General features: G+C 42.6%; 1 protein-coding gene across 1 annotated transcript in view; it reads right to left on the bottom strand.

Annotated features, from left to right (window-relative positions):
- LAMA5 (laminin subunit alpha 5) overlaps nt 1–16457 on the bottom strand; it is a 225391-nt gene that overhangs the window by 110773 nt on the left and 98161 nt on the right. The window contains exons 8-18 of the mRNA XM_087959198.1: nt 11474–11592; nt 10046–10136; nt 9068–9202; nt 7209–7271; nt 6881–7021; nt 6237–6374; nt 4342–4476; nt 4059–4193; nt 2441–2578; nt 1697–1749; nt 310–409 (exon numbers count right to left, since the gene is read on the bottom strand). Of these exons, the coding sequence (XP_087815324.1) occupies nt 310–409; nt 1697–1749; nt 2441–2578; nt 4059–4193; nt 4342–4476; nt 6237–6374; nt 6881–7021; nt 7209–7271; nt 9068–9202; nt 10046–10136; nt 11474–11592 (1248 nt within the window). The remainder of the gene's footprint in view (nt 1–309; nt 410–1696; nt 1750–2440; nt 2579–4058; nt 4194–4341; nt 4477–6236; nt 6375–6880; nt 7022–7208; nt 7272–9067; nt 9203–10045; nt 10137–11473; nt 11593–16457) is intronic.

The following is a 16457-nucleotide window of genomic DNA, read 5'->3' as shown; positions in this document are numbered from 1 at the left end:
CACTTAACAAATGCCTCGCTTAGCAACACAAACTTTGAATTCAATCGTGGTTGTAAGTTGAGGACTACCTGTAATCCTTCCATCCCTCCCCCGCCCCCCATCCAATCAGAACTGAAGAAGCTTCTTGGATGAGAAGTGAAATGTCTTCCTCAAGGAAAAATGTCCAGTTGCCTTTTGAAAAAGCACCTTGATGACTGGATGACTGAGACTCTCCATAGAGACTTGCTGGTAAGTTCACTTGTCAGAAGATAGGAGCAAGGAGGCCTGCACTCCTGGATTTAAACCATAGCAACAAGGGATATTTCTTACTTGTGCATCCAAATGGATTCTCTGGAGTCAGGTTCCAGTAGAGTGGCTTGCATTTATCACAAGCTTCACCTTCCACATAGGCCCGACATTCACAGGAACCCTGAGGAACAAAAAGGTAAAAGCGAATGAGAAAGAGGTTTAGAGATTTGAATGGCCTATCGAAGAATCAAGCCAAAACAACAGCTAGTACAGGTAATCCTTGACTTGCAACCGATGAAAAAAATGACTTATGACATTTTTTGCACTTAGGACCATCATAAGCACCACCACTGCTCACATAATCAAAATTCAGATGCTTGGCAGCTGACTCATATTTAGGAGTGCACTGTCCCGAGGTCAGAAGGCCCCCAACCTATGTATTAAATACGATGGTGGGACTCAAATTTTTTTTACTACTGGTTCTGTGGGCCTGGCTTGGTGGGCATGGAGGGGGAAGGATACTGCAAAATCTCCATTCTCTTCCCACCCCCACTAACCTGCTTTCCAGCTCCGTTCTCCTGTGGAGGGCAACAAAAGAAGACCCAACCGATCCGCTGGGACTCGGGAGGCAGAGAATAGATGGGGGTGGGGCCAGTCAGAGGTGGTATTCCAAACTATTCAAAATCTCCACTACCGGTTCTCTGAACTACTCAAAATTTCCACTACCGGTTCTCCAGAACTGGTCAGAACCTGCTGAAATACCATCTCTGAAACAGGTGATAACCAGCACCTTGAATTGAATTCTAATTCATGGATTGCCCCTGTGACTATACAGGGCAGATGGGTAGGTAGCTAACCACCAGATTGTAAGAACACAAGCGAGCGGGCAGATGAGGAGACCCGAACTCATTGGTAGCCTCACATTGCAATGAACAAGGATGTACGTTCAATTTCACAGCTACTAAGATTGTTGGCCGAGCAGGTACAAAAGATAGCCAGAAAAATGATTGGAGTCCAGGAAACAGGCCCTTGTCAGTCAACAGGAATGAGGATTTATCACCAGCTTATCAGGATACTTAAGGAGCCGAGGACTTGGCAGCACAAGGAAACAACACCCAACGACCTAATAGCTGTCACTCAATAGGAAGCCACACCCAACCAGACCCCACATAAAGACAATACACAGAATAGCCCAAAGTACACATTATGTTAGAGAGAAGTTCCCTGAGGATGGGCTCCAGCATCAGTCCAAAACTTTGGAAGACTAAATCTCTAGTCCTGGTGACCAATTTAGATTGGATCCTCCATTTTGAATTGTACCTGGCAGCAGATTGGCAGCCATTTTGCAGCTCCCACAAAAGAGAAAAACTATGTTAATTTCACTTTGCATTCAGTCTTCATGGCATGTCACCTACAAAAATATGAATAAGCAAGTATCCACACTCAGTTCAGTATTCACGAGACATACCTCAGGTAGAGAATGATCTTCATGTACAAGCCCGGCAGGGTTGCAAGATCCCACTGAAATGAACAAGCACAGATCAGAGAAAACATTAAGGAAAAAAAAGAAAGAAAGAATCCATCACTCAGTGTTCCTAGAAAGATACATGAGTTATTTATTGCCAAGCATTTGGCAGAATAACTAATGGTTTTACATTTGCTGCCAAGGAGAAAGCTGGTTTCAAGGATTAAAAAAAAAACCACATCAAACTAATGCAAACAAAATTTATTATTTACATTTACACTTATTATGTTCCAAAAATATTGAATAAAGCGCTCAGCTCCCAAAGTGAGAATTTTATGTGGTTTTTAATTTCAGTACTATAGAACAGTATTTTTCAATCTTGGCAGCTAAAAGATGGGTGAACTTCAACTCCCAGAATTCCCTAACTAGCCTGCGCCAGTATGTGAAGATGTGGACTTCAACTCCCAGAATTCCCACTCCCCCAGCATGCCAGTTTGAAGATGGGTAGACTTCAACTCCCAGAATTCCCCCGTCAGCATGCCAGCAGGGGAATTCTGGGAGTTGAAGTCCACATATCTTCAAGCTGCCATGTTGCAAAACACCATGAAAGGCTATGAATAAATCCATTTTAAAACAAGGTTAGCAATGCAGCCTGGTATTGTAATAGGTATTCTGCTAGGCCAAAATTTATATTAACCCTGAAGATTTAACCCTAGCAATACCAAATATAGGAAGAGTTTTGATTACCTTGACAGTCTGGGAATCCATAGGCCCCGGAAATGCAGGCATCACAGCGAAGCCCACTTACTCTGGGACGGCAAGTACACTGCCCAGTTTCTTGATTGCAGGTGTCATAAAGGGAACCTTCTATGGAGCAGAGACAAGCTGGGAAAAAATGCAGAAAGATCACTCGTGCAGCCTCGAAGGGATTCAAATTAATCCCATCAATAACATTTTGCAATTGCAAAACCCATGCAGAGTAGGAATGAATTTCAAAGATTTTACCAATCACTGCATTTATTTTTTTTATTTAAAATAAATAGTAAAGCATGCATATCATAGCAGTAGCACTTAAGACTAAAATACTGCATCATAATGTTTTTAAGCCTTCTATAAGCGGTTTAGAGTCAGCCTATTGCCCCCAATAATCTGGGTCCTCATTTTACTGACCTCGGAGGGATGGGCTGAGTCAACCTTGAGCTGGTCAGGATCAAACTCCAGACTGTGGGCACAATTAGCCTGCAATACTGTATTCTAACCACTGCACCACCATGGCTCTTATGATCCTGAAGTTTCTCTGATAAAACATATGCAAGTCGTCCTCAACTTACGACCATTCATTTAGTAACTGTTTGAAGTTACAGTGGCATTGAAAAAAATAACTGATGACCATTTTTCACACGACTGTTGCAACATTCCCATGACCACATGACCGAAATTTGGATGCTTGGCAACTGGCCTGTATTTATGATGGTTACAGTGTCCTGGGGATGTGTGACTACATTTTGTGACCTTGCAATAGGGAAGAAGATGCATTCTCTACATCCAAAAACAGGCTGAAACTGACCAGTATCTCACCTGTGCAAGAAGGGAAGCCATAGAAGCCTGGGGCACAGTGGTTGCACCTTTGACCGACATAATCTGAATGGCAGTTGTATTGACCAATGGAGTTGCAATTGTGCTATCAGCTATCAGCAAGCCTTGTGTTTTTCACACCCTGTATATAAATTATGATTATCTTAAATTATCTTCTCTTTAAGGGTGTATCTGATTTGCCGGTCAGACAAGTAATCAGAATAGAACTTGAAGGGACCCTGGAGGTCTTCTAGTCCAATCCCTGCTCAAGCAGGAGACCCTGTAGCATTTCAGATAAGTGACTCTCCAGTCTCTTTTTAAAAGCCTCCAGTGATGAAACGTCCACAACTTTTGAAGGCAAGCTGTTCCACATGTCCTCACGGTTAGGAAGTTTTTCCTTAATTATAGATTGCTTCTCTCCTTGATTAGTTTCCATCCATTGCTCCCTGTCTTGCCTTCTGGTGCTTTGGAAATTAGGCTGAACTCTGCTCTTTGTAGCGTCCCCTTTAATACTGGAATACTGCTGCCATGTCACCCCTCATTCTTCTTTTCTCAAGACTGGCTATGCCCAATTCCTACGACCGTTCTTCCTATGTTGTTGTCTCCAGACCTTTAATCATCTTGGTTGCTTCTTCTTTGCACTTTTTCCAAAGTCTCAGCAAAACAAGGAGTAATGTAATGGGATCAGGATAAATATAATTTACTGAAAACTTAGCGTAGCAGCGCAGAACCTGGGAAGAAGATGCATTCTCTACATCCAAAAACAGGCTGAAACTGACCAGTATCTCACCTGTGCAAGAAGGGAAGCCATAGAAGCCTGGAGCACAGTGGTTGCACCTTTGACCGACATAATTTGAATGGCAGTTGCACTGACCAATGGAGTTGCAATTGCTGTCCACCGAGCCCCGATGGTCACATGAACAAGCTGCAAGAGGAAAGCACATAAATACATGCTGGGAAGGCGAATTAAATAATAAGATTACACAAGTTTTGTTTTATGTCTCTAGAGGAGACTCAAGGCCCTGGGGCCAGATCTTCTTTTCAATGAATCTTTTCTCATACTGATATATTACCTTGGCAGTGAGGGTAGGAATGATATCCAAAACTGCACTGATCACAATTAAATCCGCCATATTCAGGTCTGCAGTAGCATTTTCCGGAAGCATCACAGCCTTCGGGCAAGGTCCCAATAGGACTGCAGCCACAAACTTTAACAGGAAAAAAAAAAAGATTTTAGGTTTTAAACCTCATGACCTTAGTGTTGTGGCCTGTTGGCTGCCAGCCCCTCCAGCAGCCAAATCAGAGGAGGAGGCAGCATGGAAGTCAGGGTCAGCATCAGGGCAACCTGAGAGCTCCCGGGGGGGAAGAGGGGATGGAGCTGGCAGAGAGAGAGAGAGAGAGACAGAGGCAGAGCCTGGGCCATCCGTCAGCCCTCAGATGGAGAGTCAACAGTTCCCAGGTCTGGAGGTGGCTGATGAGGAAGAGGAGGAACACCTAGGTCCAGTGCCTGACACGCAGATGCACAGAAGGCAGAGGAGAGGAGAGCAGTGGAAATCTATGGGCTGGTCCTTGGGACAGAAGAGCCACTGCTACTAGTGAAGCCCCACCCTCAGATGGAGAGTCAACCGCCCCCAGGTCTGGAGGTCGCTGATGAAGAAGAGGAACAGCTGGGTCCAGTGCCTGACGTGCTGATGCTCAGAAGGGAGAGGAGAGGAGAGTAGTGGAAATCTATGGGCTGATCCTTGGGATTGAAGAGCCACCGCTGCTAGCGAAACCCCACCCTAGCTCTGGGGATAAAAGGCAGGGGGCGGAGATGAATAGATGTGGCGGACAACTATTCAATCTGACTTGTTAGCAGGTGTTGAGAGAGAAACTTTTTGCCAGGGTTTGTCGTGCTTGGAGAACTGGGTCAGAACACTTAGTGAGAAAATTAAATTAGAAGCTCAGAGGTGGTCAATACAAGCCGGAAAGCTCACCAGGTTAAGTAATTGGGATTCTTGTCAACAAAGGATCAATCAGACTTGCAAAATAAGATTTTTACCTCCATCACCATATACTGTACACAAAAATTTGTATTATTTTATTTATTTATTCATTTATAAAATTTATAGGCTGCCCGTTTTACCTCAACTACTGCGATCCATGGCCTTCCTGCAGAGTCTGCCTTACACCATTTTGGAAGTGGGTGCCTTTCTTGTGATCTCTTGAAGGACATGGTTTCCCCCAAAATCAGGTGCCTCGTTTAATGACCGCAATGGTTTAGGTCATAATTCTGGACGCAACTGTGACAATAAATCAAGGACTACCTGTATTGATTTCACTGTCTATTCCTGCTTTGCCTAACACCTATGTGCCAACTGCCCGTAGTTAGAGCAGAGGTGAGCAACCAGGATAATTAGGGGACTGGAGGCTAAAACATATAAAGAACAGTTGCAAGAATTTGGTATGTCTAGTTTAATGAAAAGAAGGACTGGGGATGACATGATAGCAGGGTTCCGATATTTGAGGGGCCTGTCATAGGCTGTTCCATTGGTTGATTGTTCTCACTGTTATTATTTCTAGATTGCTTCTCTCCTTGGTTAGTTTCCATCCATTGTTTCTTGTCTTGCTTTAGACTGACCCCTTCATCTTTGTAGGAGCCCCACAAATATTGGAATGAGGGGGTTAATCTACTTTCCAAAGCACCTAAAAGCAGGACCAAATAAGCAATGGATGGAAACTAATCAAGGAGAGAAGTAACCTAGAACTAAGGAGAAATTTCCTGACAGGAAGGACAATTAATCAGTAGAAAAACCTGCCTCCAGGAGCTGTGAATGCTCCAACACTGGAAGTTATTAAGAAGAGATTGGACAACCGTTTGTCTGAAATGGTATAGGGTTTCCTGCCTGAGCAAGGGTTTGGACTAGAAGACCTCCAAGGTCCCTTCCAACACTGTTATTCTGTTACTTTTCCATATTTGACAACTCACGTTGACAGAGTGGGTAGTTGAAATAGCCAGGAGCACACGAGTTGCATAAATAGCCTTGAAACCCAATTCGGCATAGACACTGTCCTGTTTCATTGTTGCAGGTGCCTTCGTAGAATCCAGGTCCTGAGCACTGGCAAGCTGTGAAAAGGGAGATTAACATTTTAGGACCATAATTACAGGTGGCAAGAGCCTCTAATAGCATTAGAACTTTATACACCTCTTCATAGTGCTTTACAGCCCTTTCTATGTGGTATAAAGAGTCAGCCTATTGCCCCCAACAATCTGGATCCTCATTTTACCAAGCTCGGAAGAATGGAAGGCTGACTTAACCTTGAGCCAGTCAGGTTCGAACTCCCAACAGTGGGCAGAGTCAGCCTGTAATACTGCATTCTAACCTTTGCATCACCACGGCTCACAGTTGTAAGTCAAGGACTAGCTTTATAACACTGAAGAAAGGACATTGTCTAAAAATTTAGTAAACATAGGACAGTGCATTTATTTTTCTACCAATGCCTAAAATTTTGTCCTCTCACATCTGGATCCTAGTACTTCTCCCTTTTCCTTCAACCATCCTTCAAAAACTCATTTTCCCAGGGAAACGTCTCATGATCTTTACATCACTGGTCAGGCTAGGATTTACTTACGTTGGCAATTTGGTCCATAGTAGCCAGGTACACACTGATCACACTGTGTCCCTTGAAAGTTAGGCTTACACAAACACAACCCAGTTTGAGCATCTTTCCTGCAGGTGTTGCCTCTTGTCCCAGCAACGTTGCAGTCACAGTCTGGAAAACAGGTATAAAGGTGGAACTATCAGGCAGGTTTTGCATGAAGCTGAGAAGAATCCTGATCTCTAGTGAAATCCTGCTAGGATATCAGGATACTATCTTGGTTTTTATATCCTAAAAGAAACCATTGCTTTGCTAAGTAGCATGAGAATTTTAAAAAGCGAAAATAAAATCAAAAGCTTACTTATTATCTGCCCAGCTGGAAGGACTTGTTCTCCGGTAGCATTGTAAGATAAATCCGTGATCGCTATATGAAGGAAAAGACAACACAAAAATTAACCCCATGTAATGAGAACATCAAACCGTTAAACAGTAGACTAAAATAAATCAAATTCTCTCTATATATAGGTGGCCCTCGACTTACAATCCTTTGTTTTGTGACTGAAGTTACAACAGCACTGAAAAAAATGACTTATGATCATTTTTCATACTTATGACCATTACAGCATCCCCTTGGTCACGTGATCAAAAAGCAGATGCTTGCAGCTGGCTTGTATTTATGACAGTTGTGGTATCCCAAGTCATGCTATCATCTTTTGCGACCTTCTTACAAGCAAAGTCAATGGGGAAGCCAGATTGACTTAACAATTGTGGTAAGAAAACTGGTAAAAAGTTAAGTTGTATTAACGGAGGGATACAATCAAGACCAAGGGAGGTACTAATACCACTCTATAAAGCCTGAGTAAGACCACACCTAGAGTACTGCATCCAGTTCTGTTCACCACATTACAAAAAAGATGTTGAGACCCTAGAAAAAGTGCAGAAAAGAGCAACCAGGATGATTAGGGGACTGGAGACTAAAACATACGATGAACCGTTGCAGGAACTTGGCCTAGCTAGTCTAGGGAAGAGAAGGACTCGGGGAGACATGATAGCAGTCTTCCAATATTTGAAGGGCTGCCACAGAGAGGAAGGGATCAAGCTATTCTCCAAAGCACCTGTAGGCCAGACAAGGAATAATAGATGGAAACTGAACAAGGAGAGATTTAACCTGGAAATAAGGAGAAACTTTCTGACAGTGAGAACAATCAACCAATGGAACAGAAGTTGCCCTCGGAAGTTGTGGGAGTGCCATCACTTGAGACCTTCAAGAAGAGATTGGATTGCCATCTGTCAGAAATGGTGTAGGGTCTCCCGGTTGGGCGGGGGGTTGGACTAGATGACCTACAAGGTCCCTTCCAACTCTGATTATCTGTTATCTGTAAGATAATCTGTTTATCTGTAAAAACCAGGCAAAACTTATTTCACAACTGCCTTGCGTAACAACGGACATTTTGGGTTCAACTGTGGACATAAGTTGAAGTCTACCTTGTAGTCCAATCTGGGTAATAAAATATCAGCTGGAAATCCATTATTTCCTTCCATGAAATAGCTTAGCCTCATGTTGACTCTCCTGGAGTCTTCACAATTTTGTAGCTGATCAGAAAGATTCCAACACCTCAAGAGAGGTAGACTGTTGTGGCCTCTCGGCCACCGGCCCCTCCAGCAGCCGAATCAGACGAGGAGGAGGAGGCATGGGAATCTGGATCAGCATCAGGGCAACCTGAGAGTGCCCAGGGGGAGAAGGGAATGGAGCTGGCAGAGAGCAAGACAGAGGCAGAGCCTGGGCCGTCCGTCAGCCCTCAGATGGAGAGTCAACAGCCCCCAGGTCTGGAGGTGGCTGATGAGGAAGAGGAGAAACAGCTGGGCCCAGTGCCTGGCACACAGATGCACAGAAGGCAGAGGAGAGGAGAGCAGTGGAAATCTATGGGCCGGTCCTTGGGATTGAAGAGCCATTGCTGCTGGCGAAGCCCCACTCTAGCTCTGAGGACAAAAGGCAGGGGGCGGAGATGAATAGGTGTGGCTTCACACTATTCATCTTCCAGCAGGATGGACTTGTTAGCCTGCGAGAGAAACTTTTTGCCGGGGCTGCCGCCACTCCTAATAAAGGAATCTTTTGAGTTCACATCAGAGGGTTTGTCGTGTTTGGGGAGCTGGGTCAGAACCTAGACACACACTCAAAGAGTTATGGAATCAGTGCTTAGTTCCGAGACTAATACATACGATAGCAATGGGGGAAGTCCACGTAATTGTCTGCACAAGCATCACAGTGTTCTCCTGAGTAGTTTGGCTTGCAGTAGCAGCGGCCAGTGAAATCCTCACAGGTGCCATCAATAAAGTCTGAGTCACAGTTGCAGCCTAAGAAGGAGAGACGATGGATGATCATGTCAGCATTTTTATTTATTGGTATCCTGCCTAGGAATAACTCCAGGCTATAAACACACTGAATATTCCTTCCTCATCCTATTTTTCCTACACAGCAACCTTGTGAGGTAGGTTGGGCTGATTGAGAGTTACTGGCCCAAAGTCACCCAATGGGCTTTCATGCCTAAGGCGGGACTAGAACTCAGTCACCTGGTGATTGGCCCAAAGGCATCCTGCCACTGTTCATGCCTAAGACAGGATTAGAAGTCAGTCACCTCTGGGGATTGGCCCAAAGTCATCCTGTCAGTTCTCATGCCTAAGGTGGGACTAGAATTCACAGTCTCCTGGTGATTGGTCCAAAATCACCCAGCCAGCTTTGATGACTAATGCGGGATTTGAACTCGCATTCTCCCGATTTCTTAACCTGGTGCCTTTACCACTAGGCCAAACTATATAGTATAGTATACTATATAGTATACATTGCTATATTTTATAGTAAATGTACTAGCATAAGCCTCCTATAAAATATTCAATGAGGAAGCCAACAGGAAGTTGCAATCATGTGAAGTCCCCACTTAACAACGGTAACCAGGGACTGACAGTCTTGCCGTTGTTAAGGGTTGAAGTTGGGTGACAACATGCTGTCCAACCACATCACCTAGCAATGGGTATTCTGGTCTCAATTACTGTCATTAAGTGAGTACTTATTTTGTTCAAGGGCTGCCTGGCATATCTTATTTTGACGCCCCATAAGATTTTCCACCCTCAGGGATAAGAGGCTGTGGAGGGATGTCCTCAGAGGGAGACATGTGTAGAGACGAGAGAGGAAATACTCACGGTAGCAAATATAAGGTGAATCTATGGAATGATCAGGGGATTTATAATATCCTGGACTGCACCTCTCACAGTTAACGCCCGTTGTATGATGCTGCAAAATAATTTTATCTGTTAGCTGCCGTTACTTTGAGGCATTATGAATCAGACTGTCAGCGTTCCAGCAACCCTCCATTCCACCCAATAACTCCAAGACAGACATCTTCTCAAAGGTTCCTTTTGATATGGATAGTAACTGGCACAACTGGGGAATCCCGAATTTGAAAGTTCCGGGCTTCCTTACAATAAGTAAAAACTACAAAATTCATCCCCTGCACCCATCATCGCATCACATGTCCCAATCAGCATCCGTCCCAAGTTACGACTTCCTCTCACTTATGCGCAAAACAACCTGACCTTGAATCAGAAAAAGAATGTTATTATGTCTAACTAGATATACTCCAATAAATTCCACCCTCCCACTTTCCCAGGCTCAAATGTGGCAGTGTGGGAGCATCTAATCTCAATATGGCTTCCAAAGCTGACACAGACAGATACAATCCATCAATCAAACAAACTGCATTCAGTGGGTAGACCAGCAGAGAAAACCCCCAAAGTCACAATGCGTGCGGCCCACCACCACCTGCACATGCGCGCGCAATCCCTCCCTCCCCCCCTTACCTGCACTGCGCCTCCCAGCTGATTTTTGGGCTGTTTGAGGTCCTATTTCAGCCTCCCAGAGGCTTGGAGGAAGCCTCTGGGAGGCCGAAAAAGGCCTCAAACGGCCTGAAAATCAGCTGGGAGGCACAGTGAGGTAAGTTTGCCTGGGGCTCGTGTGCCCGCACAAATGGCTCTGCGTGCCAACTGTGGCATATGTGCCATAGGTTCGCCATCACGGCTATAAAGTATGGGATAAATTCTATCAATGGTAGAAAAAAAGGAAGGATTGGCAGAACAGATGACTAGAATTGGTCAATATTGTATAAATGTATAGATGTATAAATATAAATGTATATAAAATATGTACTCTATGCCGCAATATGTATGACAAACAGAATTGTTGGGACAATTACACCACATCCAATGTTTTTAATAATTTACTTAATAAAACTTTAATTAAAAAGAAAGAAAAATAAAATGGAGCAAAACTCACTTAACAAGTGTCTTGCTTAGCGACATAAATTCTGGGCTCCATTGTGGTCGTAAGTCAAGGATTACTTTTAATTAAACTAAGGAGACACAAATAGTCTCAGTGCAATTTCTCTGCAAATTCTCCTCCCAGACCCCTCCAAATTAGCTCTTCTACAACCACAGCTGGTTGTAGAATCATCCCCATTCTTCTTAGCCGAGATCCTCCGTTAAACAATCCAATTCAAAATGAATTCAAACACTGAATTACCTGTATCTCAAAAGGATGAGAGGGAATACTATGCACAAATTAAAGTCACACACCTGACAGTCAATGCAGACCCCTCCTCCTTCAAATTGGTTGTAACGATTCTTGCTGGCTTTCTGATGCTCGATGTCTGGATCATAAAAGCAGTCATAGGCGTGGCCATTGCAATTGCAGGCTGAAATCATAGAAAAGGCGAGAAAAGATTGACACAGTGCCTTGTTTGCAATAGCAGAATTGCTGATGCGACAATCTCTCTTGCATCCTCTGGGTGGTTGGATAACTTTAAATTAATGTACATACTTGCTTATTGCAAAATGCTCGTTGATCACCAACATTTTCTAGTAAAACAGGTCGTCTTTGACTTACAACAGTTCATTTAGTGACCATCCAAAGTCACAATGACACTGAAAAAAGTGACTTACTACCGTTTTTCACACTTACGACCATTGCAGATTCTCCAGGTCATGTGATTTACATTTGGAGCAGTAGTGGGATTCAAACAGTTTTACTAACAGTTCTGTGGGTGTGGCTTGATGGGCGTGGCATGGCTTGATAGGTGTGGTTAGGTGGGCGTGGCAGGGGAAGGATACTGCAAAATCCCATTCCCTCCCCACCCCACTAACCTGCTTTACAGCTCCATTCTCCTGGGCAGGGCAACAAAAGAAGACTCAGCCAATCAGCTGGGATCAGGAGGCAGAGAATAGATGAGGGCGGGGCCAATCAGAGGTGGGATTTGCCGGTTCTCCGAACTACTCAAAATTTCCGCTACTGGTTCTCCAGAACTGGTCAGAACCTGCTGAATACCATCTCTGATTTGGAGGCTTGACAATGACTCACATTTATGACGGTCCCAGGGTCATGTGATCCCCTTTTGCGGCCTTCTGACAAGCAAAGCCAATGGGGAAGCCAGATTCCCTTAACAACCATGTTACTAATTTAAGAGCTGCAGTAATTCGCTTAACAAATAGGGAGAAAAAATTCGTAAAATGGGACAACATCCACTTAATGAATTTCTCACTTAACAACATAAATATTGGGCTCAACTGTGGTCGTAAGTTGAGGCCTAACTATAGCACTACACACACTCAAAAAGACTGACGGTTAGGAATATTAAAAGAGGGCTCTGTTCATTTTTGGACCGAATCTAGAAACTCATATTTGTTTCACAGTGCAAAAAAATTGATAAATGACAAGTTGTTAAAAACACTATCGGGACTCCTCAACTTAACAATCATTTGTTTAGTGACTGTTTAAAGTTACAAGGCACTGAAAAAAATGACTTAAGACTTGTTTTCACACTGCTGTTGCAACATCTACATGATTACATGATCAAAATTTGGATAATTGGCAACTGGCATGTATGGATGACAGTTGCACTGTTCTGGGATCATGAGATCACCTTTTGTGATCTTCTGACAGGCAAAAGTGAATGGGGAGGCCAGATTCACTTAACCGCCAGGTTACTAACTTAACAACTGCACTGATTCACTTAACAACAGTGGCCAAAAAGAGGTCACAAACTGGACAAAACTCATTTAACAACTGCCTTACTTAGCAAATGAAATTTTGGTCTCATTTGTGATCATAAGAACTACCTATATTTCATTATAACTGTATATAATCTAATGCCAATCAAATTTCCTATTTCCTTAAAAGAATAGAATAGAACAGAACAGAACAGAACAGAATAGAATAGAATATTATTGGCCAAGTGTGATTGGATACACAAGGAATTTGTCTTGGTGTAAATACTCTCAGTATACATAAAGAAAAGGTACATTCGTTAAGAATCAAGAATCATAACGTGCAACACTTAATGATAGTCATAGGGTACAATCAACAATCAAATCATACTAGGAAACAGTCAAGTGGGAGGGGATGGGTGAGAAGGAGTGGTGAGAAGATTAACATTAATAGTAGTGCACACTTTGTAAATAGTTGAACAGTGTTGAGGGAATTATTTGTTTAGCAGAGTGATGGCTTTTGGGAAAATACTGTTCTTGTGTCTCGTTCTGGTGTGCAGTGCTCTATATAGTCGTTTTGAGTTAAGCAGAATTCTAGAAGTCTCATTATGCTATTATACATTTTTACAAAGTTTTTAAACTTATTCTAGCCTTTCTCGGTTTAATTAAGCTAAGACGCCTCCAATGTTCAAAGCGTGCTTTTAGCAAAGGTATTCCGTTTTCATGAACCCTGGTGGTTGCCCTTTTTCTGTACTGTTTCCACCCTGTAAATTTTCCATCCCTTTCTCTACCTTTCCTCCTCAGGTATTTTCCTAATAACCTTTTGCACAGACTTGGTCTTCTTCAACTGAACTCTTAATGCTCTCAATTCAAAGCACTGTGTAAATATTCCATCTTTCTTTCTGTTACAAGATAATGATCCAAGATGGCGCCTTGGTGAAATGCTCTCTAATGGTTTCTTTATTCTTTATTATTGTCTGCAATTCACTACGGATTTCATACTCACGAGATCATCTGCTAAGTATTGGGCAATGTTTCTTTATTAATCTACTCGTCACTCCTTATCACCCATCCCCTCCCGCTTGTGACTGTATGACTGCAACTTTCTTGCTTGTATCCTTACGATTTATATTGACTTATATAGATTTATATTGTCCTGTCCTGTTAATATGATTTGATTGCTTATTTGTACCCTATGACTATTAAGTGTTGTACCTTATGATTCTTGACGAATGTATCTTTTCTTTTATGTACACTGAGAGCATTTGCACCAAGACAAATTCCTTGTGTGTTCAATCACACTTGGCCAATAAAGAATTCTATTCTGTTCTATTCTATGATGAAACAATGGGAAAACATAGTTTACAAACTGAAGTTATGTTTAATCCTTTCTAAAATTCTCTGTTTAATGTAGAATTATTGCACAACAAATGTCTAAATATCCAAGTAGACAATTCTAAGTTCTCAGAGATTTTTTCTTTCAGTTCTTCAATTTTTCAAGTTGATACAGGTACTTAAGACCTCGACTTACGACCACAATTGAGCTCAAAAGTTTTGTTGCTAAGTGAAACATTTTTTGAGTGAATTTTGTCACCTTTAATGGCATTTTTTTTAATTTTGCACCTTTATAAGCCACAGTTGCTAAGGGAATCCCTGCAGTTGTTAAGTTAGTGACACGGTTAAGCAAATCTGGCTTTCTTGCCACTGTTGTTAAGTGAATCACTGCAGTTGTTAAGTTAATAACAAAATTGTTAAAGTGAATCTGGCTTCCCCATTGACTTTGCTTGTCAGAAGGTTGCAAAAGGGGACCACATGACCTTGGAACCATCATAAATATGAGTCAGTTGTTAAGCTATGAGGATATTGCAATGGTTGTAAGTGTGAAAAATTGACCTAAGTCACTTTTTTTCAGTGTTGTTGTAACTTTGAACAGTCACTAAATGAACTGTTGTAAGTCAAGGACTACCTGTATAAGATTGATTGAACTATCCAGTCACCAACACCATCCATTCAGGCCCTGATATTAATTAATTAAACAATATCCCACCTTTCTTATTTTCCAGGAAAATATAAATAAAATATAACGCTGTTCATCATACATAGGAGGTCCTGCACATTGAAACAAAAAGATCCCAACAACTTTATAATATTTATTATAAAGTTGGAATCTTTGCAGCTCAATATGCAGAACACTTCCTATGTATGATGCACAACATTTGCCATTTAGTTTTTCATCCACATTGTTGAAATCCTTGCATTTCATCCTCTTTCTGGCCATTCTGAATAATTGAATAACATCTGCAAGCATCATCCATACCTAGATCAAAGCAGTGGGGGGATTAAATTTTTTTTTACTACTGGTTCTATGGGCGTGGCTTGGTGGGCGTGGTGTGGCTTGGTGGGCGTGGTGGTGTGGCTTGGTGGGCGTGGTGGTGTGGCTTGGTGGGTGTGACAGGGGAAGAATTTTGCAAAATCTCCATTCCCTCCCCACTCCTGGGGGAAGGTTACTGCAAAATCCCCATTCCCTCCCTGTCCCACTAACCTGCTTTCCAGCTCCGTTCTCCTGTGCAGGGCAACAAAAGAAAACCCAGCCAATCAGCTGAAACTCGGGAGGCAGAGAATAGATGGGGGTGGGACCAGTCAGAGGTGGCATTTGCCGGTTTTCCGGACTACTCAAAATTTCTGCTACTGGTTCTCCAGAACTGGTCAGAATCTGCTGAATACCACCTCTGAGTAAAAGTAACATTTTCTTTGAATTGAACTTCAAGTAGTTTTTTTGTGGGTTTTTTTTTCTTTCTTTTGGCAACTACAACAGTAATTTTCCACTGTCTTGCTCTGGCCTGTTTTGTCAGCTTCCCACACTTAGCTGCAACCCTGTGATTGTTCCGGTCTTTTCCATTTCCAGAACTACCAGGTGTGACCTTCCTTAGTTCTTTGAGCCCAGTCCAGCTCTAATTTCTCTAGGCCAAGCATCCTTGAAAAATGCCAGAAACATCAACAGATGTCAAACAGCAGGAATCCCGTGAAGTGGTGCACAATACTAGGACCAAGAACCAATGTTGCTTGTCAACTTGGAAGGGGGGAAGGTTGATTCGAACATTTTTAAATGCCTTAAAAGTTGACTCTTTCAGAGCCAGCTTTCTCACTTTCCAGCTGGTCGCCCTTAAGATTTTAAAAAGGCTTCCAGATGCTTACTAGGTGACATTCTTCTGAGTCCAATACCAACTGAAAAAGATTCACTCAGGAGTTGTGTTGATTGATACCTCAGACGTTTGGTTTTTTTTTTAAAGCCAAAATCTACTCTCCAACAGCCCTTTTGAATAATTCTCAAGATAATGTTAAAGGTCCTGAGTATATTTTGATTTTAATCTTATGAGGTTATTCTGCTATGTTTATTTATTTGTTAGATTAGCATCCTGCATTCCATTCAGCCGTTTCCATTTCCTATTTTTCCTCAATCAATCCATCAATCAATCCATCAATCAATCCATCAATCAAAACAGGGCTGGAAGGGACCATGGAGGTTTTCTATTGCAGGGGTGCCAAACCCAAGGCCCATGGGCTGGATCCGGGCCAT

This window comes from Notechis scutatus, chromosome 3 (genome assembly GCF_049901735.1).
Source record: "Notechis scutatus isolate UNSWTSFEM ecotype Mainland chromosome 3, rNotScu1.2, whole genome shotgun sequence".
Classification (NCBI taxonomy): domain Eukaryota; kingdom Metazoa; phylum Chordata; class Lepidosauria; order Squamata; family Elapidae; genus Notechis; species Notechis scutatus.
This window is presented reverse-complemented; position numbering and strand designations above follow the sequence as displayed.